At 30.5% G+C, this 11680-nt stretch overlaps 1 protein-coding gene across 17 annotated transcripts; it reads left to right on the top strand.

Moving 5' to 3' along the window:
• Positions 1–8126: 8126 nt before the first annotated feature.
• On the top strand, positions 8127–11458 carry LOC131650228 (uncharacterized). 17 transcript variants are annotated; one of them, XR_009298275.1, is made up of 4 exons: positions 8127–9466; positions 9571–9600; positions 10110–10146; positions 10280–11451. XR_009298275.1 is itself a non-coding variant. In XM_058919947.1 (4 exons), the coding sequence occupies exons 1-4, from the start codon at positions 8779–8781 to the stop codon at positions 9433–9435; spliced, it is 255 nt and encodes an 84-aa protein (XP_058775930.1). In that variant the 5' UTR covers positions 8127–8778; the 3' UTR covers positions 9436–11436. The 17 variants fall into 17 exon arrangements, 4 of the variants coding, with proteins under 4 accessions (XP_058775930.1, XP_058775928.1, XP_058775927.1 ...); XR_009298277.1 differs by having other exon boundaries at positions 8127–9292; positions 9381–9466; positions 10110–11450; XR_009298274.1 differs by having other exon boundaries at positions 8127–9292; positions 9381–9466; positions 9824–11447.
• The last annotated feature ends 222 nt before the right edge of the window (positions 11459–11680 follow it).

Genomic DNA, 11680 nt, shown 5'->3' with positions numbered 1-11680 from the left:
ATCACCATTTATATTAACCATAAATTATTAATGTTATTAATTCATAATATTAGTTTTAAAATTAATATTGGGATTATTAAGATTAATCAAGTTTTGTTATTAATACTAACATAATTAATTGGTGTTAATTACTATTATCAGAGTATTATTAATTAGTTTTTTATTGGTTTATTAGGGATATTATTAGTTAATTATTCAATTAATTAAATAAGTTATTTGGGTATTTTTGAGTTTTTTTGGATCTGTTTTCGTTTTGGGCCATCACCTTTTGTAATGGGCCGGGTTTTTTTCCTTCCTCTCACGCATGGACCAGGCGCACCGGGTCAAACCCAGGACCCAACCCGGTCCTGTTCATCGTCTCCCACATCCCTCCATCTGCGCCGCAGCTAACGCCCATCACAAACCCTAGCTGCAATCTTCATGCCTAGGCCCAGAAACAATCTCACGCACAATCTTCAATCAAACGAAATCAAATTTCCAGATTCAATGAAATCAAATCTTAACAAAACGAAGAAGAATCACATCAAAGGAAATCAAATATATTTTTATTAAATCAAACATAACAGATTTCGTTTACAAATGAATCTCTAAATCTAATCTTGCCTAAAACAGATCTAAAACCTAAGTATAAATAAAAAAAAGGAGAAATAGAATAGGGGAGGAATTTTCTGGGAAAAGAAGGAGGCGCCGCTCGAACACAAATCCCTTGAGGTTTGAGCCTCCGCTCGATACCTGCAAACGGAAGAAGGAAGGAGAGATTAGAATACGGTTTGGAACTCATAATTTCTGAAATCCAAGGCATAAGGTACAAATCGACTCAAACTTAAATTAAGATTTTACTCGAATCGATTGCATGTGTGTTGTTTGAATTGTTTGATTTTCTGGAAAATTAGAAGTTAGGGTTCTTCAAATTGGGTTTAGGGTTCTTATTTTCTGGGTCGCGGTCAAGGGGTTGAGGGCGGAGAAGATGAAGATCTTCAAAGATCTTCATCTGGGTTGGATTTCTGGGTAGGTGTTGGAGGTCACTGGGTTGGGGGATGAATGTTCCGATGAACATTCATCGGAAAACTGGAAAGGGCGGTGGCTCTCAGGGCAGTTCACGGTGGGGTTTAGGGTTACGCTGGGTTTTTCTTTCTGGGTTCATACGTTTGGTTGAAGAGAGCGACGAGAGAATGGGAGAGAGGGGTCAAGAAGAGAGAGAAAGGAAATGAGGAAATGAGGAGTGGAAAGAGATAGGGATCAAGGTATCTTTCCCTGAGCCGTTGGATTGAAGCCATGTGGCTTCACGATAGCCACAAGGCTGACATACTGAACATGATTCAGTGCCTCTCCCTTACTATGCACCCTCTAAACCAAAGACATGCAGGCCATCTGATCAAAACGAACAGCCTAGATCCTGCTCACTCACCCAACACGCGTACACCTCGCCACACACAATCACACGGGTTCAAAAGTTAAGTGGGCCTGGCCCCTTGCTTTTCACACCCCCGGAATTGCTATTCCTTTAACAACATACACCCCCCCTTCAAAAAAATAAATAAAATAAATAATTTAATTCTATAACTCTTTTTCTTAATTGTTTATTCATCTTGATTAATATAATTTCTCCCCGAACCGACTATACCTATTGGTCGTATTAGGCGAGAAATAATTTTTGATCAATTTAATTTATTAATAATCCGACTAATTCCGGTTTAATTCTCTCCTCAACCCGACTTAATCTATTAGTCGCATTAGACGAGAGATAAAAAAAATAATTTAAAATACATTTAATTTGCTGCCCGCGACGATCGAATCTATTGATCTGAGTAACCAGCAATGCCCCATTAATCCGTTAGCTATACTGATCAAATCTATTGATCATCGCATCTAACGGTGACATATTAAATCAGGGTTGTACGCCCAAACATTCAAAACACACTAAACCACGATACTACGGATTTTCATCCTTTTTCAATCAGGCAACTCAAAATGCCTTTCAAATCAAATTCAAAACTACGATAGGCCATTCAAAAAGCCTTCAAACAACCTCATACTAATTCAAAGGCGTACAACTCTGTGCCCGAACTACGTTGACTCTGATTCTCCATAAGGGGATACGTAGGCACTTGGATAACCAAGGCGAGTCCCCCTCCCTAAAATCTCAATTCACTTAAAATCTCAATTTTTACACTTCTTTAGCTATTAACCTTAACTTTTAGCCATAAAACTTGACCATTAGATTCAAAGCCATAGGAAAGGGTTGAGGGTGCCTAACACCTTCCCTCGACCTGATTATAATAATCTTACCCCGATCTCTTAACTGCGTAGGGTTTCCTATTCGCCCTTCAGAATAGGTGGCGACTCTAAAAGTTTAATTTTTAGGGCAGGTTGCTACAAACCGGAGCTGCAACATATGGAGGAAAAATGGGTGAGAGAGCAGGCTTTTAAGTAGGAAAGTGTTACCATATTTCTTAGAAGGTAACCGTCTGAGAGTGGTGGGGGAGAAAGAAAAGGCACTTCGAAATTTCAAATCAGGTTGATTTCAACTCGTTCTGCATTTACTATCATTTAAGAGACTTCCCAATTTACTATCAATGCGATTACAATTTTTGTCCTGTAATGGTGAATAATTAAGAGACGAAAAATGGTTTGATTTTAATGGAAGTTTTGGATAGAGTTTGGGTTTGTTTTGGAGAAAAATGATGAAATAGTGAAGGAGGGAAATGGTATATGAACATTTTTCCGAAATGTTACCTGATTGTAAATTTTTTGAATTTTCATGCATTTCGGAAATGCATCTCCGAAAACACCAATTGAGGCACACGAGCATTCTTATTAATATTAGTTAGCATTCAAGAAATGAAAAACTGAAACTTAACATACATAACGTGTTAAAGTAGGATGTTGGCACACGAGCATTCTTATTAATATTAGTTAGCATTCAAGAAATGAAAAACTGAAACTTAACATACATAACGTGTTAAAGTAGGATGTTGGCACACGAGCATTCTTATTAATATTAGTTAGCATTCAAGAAATGAAAAACTGAAACTTAACATACATAACGTGTTAAAGTAGGATGTTAGAGAAAATAATTCCATTCAAAATTTGTAGACTGAAAAAAAAAATGTAACAGAATTTCAATGTATATACAAGGGTTAATTGGCACTATAACACGATATGAGCACATATTGCATCATTGATTTCTATACTTGATATGTCGAATTCATAACCATTCAACCTGATAGGTTGTATTAATCTGACTCAAAAAGTTTAATTCCATATATCAGAGGAAACTTAATTTGGAGGGTAATTTTCCTTTTGAGGTTTCTTTCGCCTCGTCTTTTGTAATCTTATTTGGTGAATTTTTGTTCGCGTTAATAAAAATTTGCTTAAAAAAAAAAACAGGAAACTTAATCCATTTAACTTAACTCAAAAAGTTTAATATGTAATTTCTAATTTCTGTTTGATTTGGTGTACCTTATCTCAAACTTTACTTATGTGTGTTATATGCTATTTATCACTGAATAAGATATTTCTTGTTGGTTTGTATTAAGTTTTCTTGAGTTTATGATGAAAACTCTTCAGATATATATATATATATATATATATATATATATATATATATATATATATATATATATATATATATATATATATATATATATATATATATATATATATATATATATATATAATCTATGTGTATTAGATAGCCTCCCATCATAATATCATAATATTGGTTGCTAAAATATGATTTTCTTATAGTGTTCAAGAGCTTAATCATGAATATCTTATTTGTGTTTGCATCATTGTCTTGTGGGCATTTGCATGCCCAAGCATGTCTCGAGTGTTGCATGTATCATCTGTTATTAAAGCACATCAACCATGGAGGATAGAGTATGGAATCACATATGCAAATATGAGGCGGAAAAACGCTTTAATATATTCAAAGAGAATTATGAATTTATTGAAAATTTTAACAATGAAGGAAACCATACTTACTGGATTGGTTATGATCAATATTCTGATTTAACCGATGAAGAACTTTCCAGTATATACTAGTAAAGGACCCGTGCGTTCGCACGGGTCACGCAAAGTCGATATAAATAATAAATAAATAAATATATAAAGATGGTTAATAAATATATATATAAAAAATATGTAAATTAAAAAGAAAAACATTTGAAATTATAATTGTCATATAAATATTAATTTAATATAGTTATAAATATATACTTTAGTAGAAAAAAATAAATGAAATAATTAAGCAGTCATCTACCCGTGCGTTCAACGAATCATACAATATCGTTATAAATCTATCATGAGTAATCATCTACCCATGCGTTCGTACGAATCATACAATATCGTTATAAATCCACCCTGAGTAATCATCTACCCGTGCGTTCGTATGAATCATACAATATCGTTATAAATCTATCATTAGTAATCATTTTCCCGTGCGAACGCGTTCGTACAAATCATACAATATCGTTATAAATCTATCATTACTAATCATTTATCCGTGCGTTCGCATGGATTGCACAATGTTATAAATGATAAATAAATATATATTTATTTGATTTGGTAACAGGTACCAAATATTTTTATCCAAATTTTGTTCATTGTCACACGTACCCCTATCTTATTATAAGTAGGGGTGGCAAAGCGGCCGGCCCGCCCCATTTAAGCCCGTCCAAAAGCGGGGTGGGGCGGGGCGGGCTTACTTAGGTGTCCGAGCTCAAAAGTCATGCCCGCCCCGTTTACAAACGAGTTGGCGGGTTGGCGGGCCGGCCCGCCAATTTTTATTTTACAATTTGATTTACCACATAATTTACAAAAAAAATTAATTATAACCAAAAAGGTCGATAAAGTATTTTTTTATAAACGCACAATATAACTTCAACATATCTTAAGTCCAAACAGTTCAAAAAAATAAAACAAATAAAGATCAATTATAAAAAAAATAACGAAATAAACTTAACCACAATAAAAAAGAGTATCAAAATAAATAAATAAATAATACATATCACTTTAATCTTATTTAAAAACTAACTACTGAAAAACCCAATTAAGAATTTACATAAAACAGACAGTGATAACAATTATACCGCATAATAAATCACGGTGCATAAAATAGTAGTGCATAAAATATCAACACCTAACTTTCTCACTAATTAGTAATTACTTCATATAAACTTTTATATTAAGCGATTCCTTAATAGTTAAATCCAAAATTTGTCACACTTATAGACTCATCAAATCCCTCTTTTTCTTAAAATCAACATCTATTTCTAAAGAAAACATGTGAGCTAATGTATTAACAACTTAATAATTATGCATGTTATACCACTGTTCTTTTATTTCAAGCTTTTCCAATCAACACATGTATTAGAAAGTTATAGAAAGAACGTTACAATTCAATCAATATAATTCTAAGAGAAGAGTGTTGTTTTTATAGTTAAAGTTATTTTAATTCTAAATAAAAAATAATTTTTTTAACAAAAAGCCCGCGGACAAAACCCCCCTGCCTCGGCCCGGTTTTTTAAGCGGGTTAGGCGGGGCGGACCAACTTAAGGTACCGAGTCGAAAAGCTCAGCCCAGCCTGCCCAAAATAGCGGGTCAAACGGGCCGACTTGGCGGGCCTGACCTGTTTTGCCACCCCTAATTATAAGATTTGAAATCGTTTTCACTTATTTTAAATAAAAATTTCAATATATTTAATAAATTTATTTTTTAAAAAATATCAGTTATAGGTTAATATTTACTTATGAAAAATAAAAAATAAAGGAAATAATTAAGTAGTCATCTATCAATAGTAAATAAATATAATGTAATAATGGGTAAAAATGTAAATAAAATATATACAGATTAAGTAGATTTGCCCCGTCAAAAAATATATATATTAATAGAAAAAGAAAATAAAAAAATAAAAAATTTACCCGTGCGTTCGCACGGTTCTTACAATGTCGTTATAAATAGTAAATTCATATAATATAGCGATGGTTAAAAATATGTATAAAATGCAAAAAGAATAATAAATTTTTGTTTTTATAAAAAATTGGTTCTTACAATGTCGTTATAAATAGTAAATTAATATAATATAGCGATGGTTAAAAATATATATAAAATGCAAAAAGAATAATAAATTTTTGTTTTTATAAAAAATTATGTATTCATCAATCATAATTGTTTCATCAATCATAATTATGTATTCATTTTGAAATAATAAAAATAATTGTATTAATAAATTAATATTTTAAATGTATCCCGTAAAATTAAATATGAAAATTCATCGTAAAATTGTTCAAATATTGTAGTACAATCAATCAATTACTAATCTTGTATTAATTCCTTATTTTATTGAAATAAATCTTTGAAAAATCAAAATATTTTGATATATAGATTAAAAAACCCATAATGTAGTCATTAAAGAGATTAAAGAGATTATATGACTTAAATTTTGTAACAAATCAAAATATTATTATTGTTGTATATTAATTTTAGAAATATTATTTTTCCAATGCTTTATTGTATACTGTAAGTGATAGAAAACAATTTATGAAGATGATTTTCTTACATAAATTTAGTCAAATTATTAAAAAAACAAAACATTCCATTAAATTTATAAGTAAAATTATTAATAATTTATATATTGAAAAAAATCATTTTTTTACTATAAATTATATTAATTATCTACTAAAAATTGTCTATTTAATTGAATTAATTACAAATATTTCGTTGGTGTAAAACTCTTGGAATGCAGCGATTTTATTTTTGGAAACGTGAAATAGTAGGTAAAGAAAATAAATAAATGGAAATTTGTTTTAGGAAACGTGAAATAGTAGGTAAAGAAAATAAATAAATGGAAATTTGTTTTTGGAAACGTGAAATAGTAGATAAAGAAAATAAATAAAAGGTAGTATAATTATTATAAGATTCTATAGGTTTTAATGACATAAATAAAATGTATATTTTAGAACCATTAGTATCGAAAGAAAATATAAAAACATGATATTAATACCTCCGTATGAATTTATTTAACCATAAAATTTTTTTTGGAGATATTATTATTATATATTAATTTTTAAAATATTATTTTTCAATTGAGAAAACACATTGAAAGTAAAATAGAATACGGCTTCATCTTACTTTATTATTGGTTTTGCAGTAAAAAAATAAAAATAATTATAGGTTTAATAAATGGTCCGAAATAATTAACAGTTTGTAATGAAAAATGGAAAATATGGAAATAATGGATAATTGATATAAATATCCGATGTAATAATTGTTAGGATTAGAAATAAATAGTTTGATGAAATCACGTTTAAGGTTTTGTAAAATCCTTGCTAAATTGGTTTAATTCATTGATTAGCTTAAGATTAAAATGTAATTAAAAGAGGATTTAGTTGATAATGTGGAATGATAAAAGAGGGACTTTACATTTTTCTTAGATAAAAAGATAATGATATAGAAACATTAAAAATTGTGATGTTTTGTATAAAAACAATATTTCAACACCCGTTAAACAAAATATTGGGTAAATCAATAGTCTAAAATAACAATAAAATCTGCAAATTTATATTAAAGGATTAATATATTGCTGCAAATTTATATTAAAGGATAAATATAAAAATCAAGGTTATAATTAAAGACAAAAAATTCAAATTATTAAAATTTAAAGATACTGATAAAAAGACACTTAAGTCATATTATATGATATTTATTTTTTGTTTTCGACATTGTTATTAAGTCAACCCAATAGTAAAAAGTTAGTTAATTAGAAAATTATTTGAACTTAATTAGTCTTCTCTGCATATATATATATATATATATATATATATATATATATATATATATATATATATATATATATATATAAAGGACAACAACTAAAATGAATATTTTTCTTTATAACAAAGATACTTTTGTTTGATGTTAATAATAATAATAACAAAATCAAGTGTCATCAATCACACAGCTCTTAACCATTGAACATAAAAACTCCACAAATAATTCAAAATACAGCAAAGAAATTTTTTAGCATGCTTGAAACACTAACCAAAGTTATTTATCAAATCATCAACGTATAGTATAAAATTTGTCTCTGATCCTTATATTACTAAAAGACATACAGTCTGTGCATATATAAAGAACAACAACCAAACTATATCTTCTTGTTTATGTAAAAGTTAGAACAAAGATACATTTTGTATTAATAATAATAACCCAATCTAATGTATCAATCAAAACTTTTAACCATTAAACATAAAAACTCCACAAATATAAATAAGAAAGAATATAAAGTAATGAAGTTATTGACTGACAGTGGATAAATCCATACTCCCTTCACTTGTAACATCTTTGTCATTTCTTGCTGAGATTGATGCTGAAAACATTAAATTAATTTATTGAACCATGAAAGGATGGCGAAGGGAACACTGTCGAAGAAACGGGGGTGACCACCCAAACAGGTCACTCCGGTACCGGCGACGGCAAGCCCTATGCAGCAGAGGGAAGGAACAACTGTGGAAAATTCAAGCGAGGTGGAGGCGGAAGGTGTGGTGGAGGTGGAGGATGGAAAGGAAGGTGTGGAGGAGGAGAAAGCTACGAATCAGGGGTTTTGTCAAAACCCTAAAAAATTGGGGAATGTGACGGAGAATCTAGGGAACGTTGAGGACGCCAAGCTATGGGTCGATGTTATACGAGGAAATCGGTTAACTAGGAATGGCAAAGCGTTAGCGTTTGTTACTCCGAAGATCGTCAATGGCAAGCCTGTGGTGAAAATTGAAGAAGATGTGGCGAGTGAAATCCGATTTTGGGAGACTTCTCTCATCACTATTGCGTTTCAGTGCGTCTTCATTGCTCCATCGTGGCAATGTGGTTTCAGATAGTAGTTTACAGCCTGGCTTAGGGTTCAATTTTGATCAATCTCTGTTTCGAGTATTACAACTTTCTCTTTATTTCAGTTTTCAATCCGTTGACTTTCATCATCTATGGCGTCCCGAAGACCTTCAACTTTCCTCAACGTTGTGGCTCTCGGCAACATCGTAAGTCTTATCCATTTGATTTCTTCATCATTTTAGTTTCTAATTTATTATATTGGCGATTACAATTTTGATTTCGATTTTGTAGAGTGGTGGTAAATCAGCGGTTTCACAAAAATTTTTCTCTTTCATTGGGCTTCTGATTTTTCTTCTTCTCTGTCTTTCAAGTTTGATTTAGATTTAGATTTCAAAGTTTCAGGTTTCATGGTGTTGGCTCACGCGGAAGGAGAAAGATCCATCACCGATGCAATGTCTGATGATGCGTATGCGTCGGTGTTTGTTATTACTTTGTATGATTTGTTAAACTCTATTTGGATAAGCTGTGACCTGATTTTTTGTGGGTTTATGCAGGTTTGATGATGAAGCACAAATTTGCTTGGCCATAAAAAAGAAAGGATGGCAATGAGAGAGCCAATAGTAGCACAGTTTTCTTTGATGTAAGTTACTGCAAGAAAGCCAACCTCAGCATGACATGGTCTCCTTGCAAGCTGATATATATTACTAATTCCTTTTCTTTCTGTTCCTGCATATTTACATGAAGGGTCTAAGTAACACTGAATAGGGGCTTCAGGTAACAACACTAATATTGGCAGCATAGGGACTCTGTTAATATTTCACTGTAGTTGTTTGTTAACATATGAATTGATTATCTATATCCAACAAAGAATTAAGCCATTGTATATTTGAAAGTAGATAGCAATATGGATATATATTTATGGTCCTCCAAGCACAACATTCTCAATGTCTTTTCTGCTCAAAGCATAACTAAATCTCCTTTCTACATCTTTTTCAAGATTCCGAGGCCCACTCTCAAATTCCTGCACCAAATCATAACTTTTCGATGTGATTAACATGTAGAAAGTTAAATCCAATTTATACAATACGGTTCCTCTCTAAAATGTTGCAAGGTATTTCAAATTTAACTATTTGAACTATTTGAACTTATCTACTGAAATAAGCACGCGTGAAATTGTTTGGATGAGCTTTTACAAACAAATTATGTCCATAAGCTTTTTCAAAGCTGTTTGGATGAGCTTTTAGAAACTGATAGGGACTGAGTTCGTTTATACGAATGTGCAGGGCTGAACATGGAACTGTTTTGTCAGTCAAAGAAATGGTTAGTCTAAATGTTAAGACTAGAAATTGTTAGGTTGTTACTTGACCGTTAGAGAAATTGTTAGTTGTGTAAGTTTGTGTTTGTTAGTAGTTTTGAGAAATGCAGACTTCTAATGTCTCTAATCTATTCATAGGCAACACAAGAAGTTGATTCACAAATTCTGTTGACTATAGTTGAAGAATTTAAACCTGTTGTATCTACTGCAAAGAAGGCATTTCCAGCATGACGTAACACTCTGGTTACGACACGTCAACGCGTTATGTTAAAGCTCCAGGAGTTCATTTGCAGAGATACGGTGAGCATCTTACGACATTAGACAACGTGGTGCATTCTTTTGTGAATATAGACACCTTTTTTTGTCATGCTTACTGTTAGAAATTTTTTATTATCTTTTGACTTTGTACTTGTTTTAAGATAAACTTGCTCTTAATGTGACCACTGAACAAGGAAAGACACTGAAGGATGCACAAGGGGAGATGTATTTCGTGGCTTAGGTTGGTCTTTATCACTTAGGTTGGTCTTTATCATAATTGGAATGGTTCTTAAACTGTGTTGTATGATGCTATATATATAGTTCATAAATTCAATGCAGTAGGCCAAAAATGTTGCAGCTCACTAAGAACTATAGCAGTCAAAACCTCACTTTCGATTCCTCAAAAATACTGTTTAAAGCTATAGGTAACATGGAATGATTTCGGGTCTGCCATAGTATTGAATGAAAAATCCTTTTGAGTAAACTATCACCTCTTCATTTTTAATGATTCCCCATAATTATGCAAGTCGGTTACGTCCCGAATACAAGAAACCATTTATTACTAAATTAATAGGTTTGAAAGTTTCTTACGGATTGTTTTCTCCATCTCTCATAAATTATTAATAATATATGATTACATATAAGTGTGTTTTTATCCATGATGATGGTCAATTTGGACCATATTTCTACATACAATATGTTTCATATTATTTCAAATTTAAAACAATTTATTAATATATGAAATTAATTGACTCATTCAATTTGTAATTACGTAATTTATTATTCATTATTTTTGTTGATGCAATATTAATTTTCACTTTAATAGTATTTATTCTAATTTATTATTATTTTTCATGCACACTATTATCCATCACTCTATCACACTAACTATTTATTATTTTATTTATTTATATTTATTAATGAGTAATACAATATTTCTTTATTCAAAATTTAATCAATTATTTTAAATCCAATTAAATTTTAAACAATCGTAGCCTAAAAAAATATAGAAAATTTTTTTCTTTTTAAAATGCAACCTCATTATTATTACTCAAGCTAAGCACCACTAATACATATCAAACAATATATAAAATAAATAAATAATACTCATAAACGAAATTACATATATAATTATGTTTCAACCTTTTAATTTATTTATATTACACATGTGTATAAAAGAAAACTTACAAATAAAAAATTAATTAATTCTATTAATTTATCATGTGTAACCTAGACTAATTAAATAAAAATATTAAAAAATATTAAAAAATAATAAAAACT

Source organism: Vicia villosa, linkage group LG2 (genome assembly GCF_029867415.1).
Source record: "Vicia villosa cultivar HV-30 ecotype Madison, WI linkage group LG2, Vvil1.0, whole genome shotgun sequence".
NCBI lineage: Eukaryota > Viridiplantae > Streptophyta > Magnoliopsida > Fabales > Fabaceae > Vicia > Vicia villosa.
Note: the sequence above shows the minus strand (reverse complement) of the source record. Positions and strands in the feature narration are given on the sequence as shown.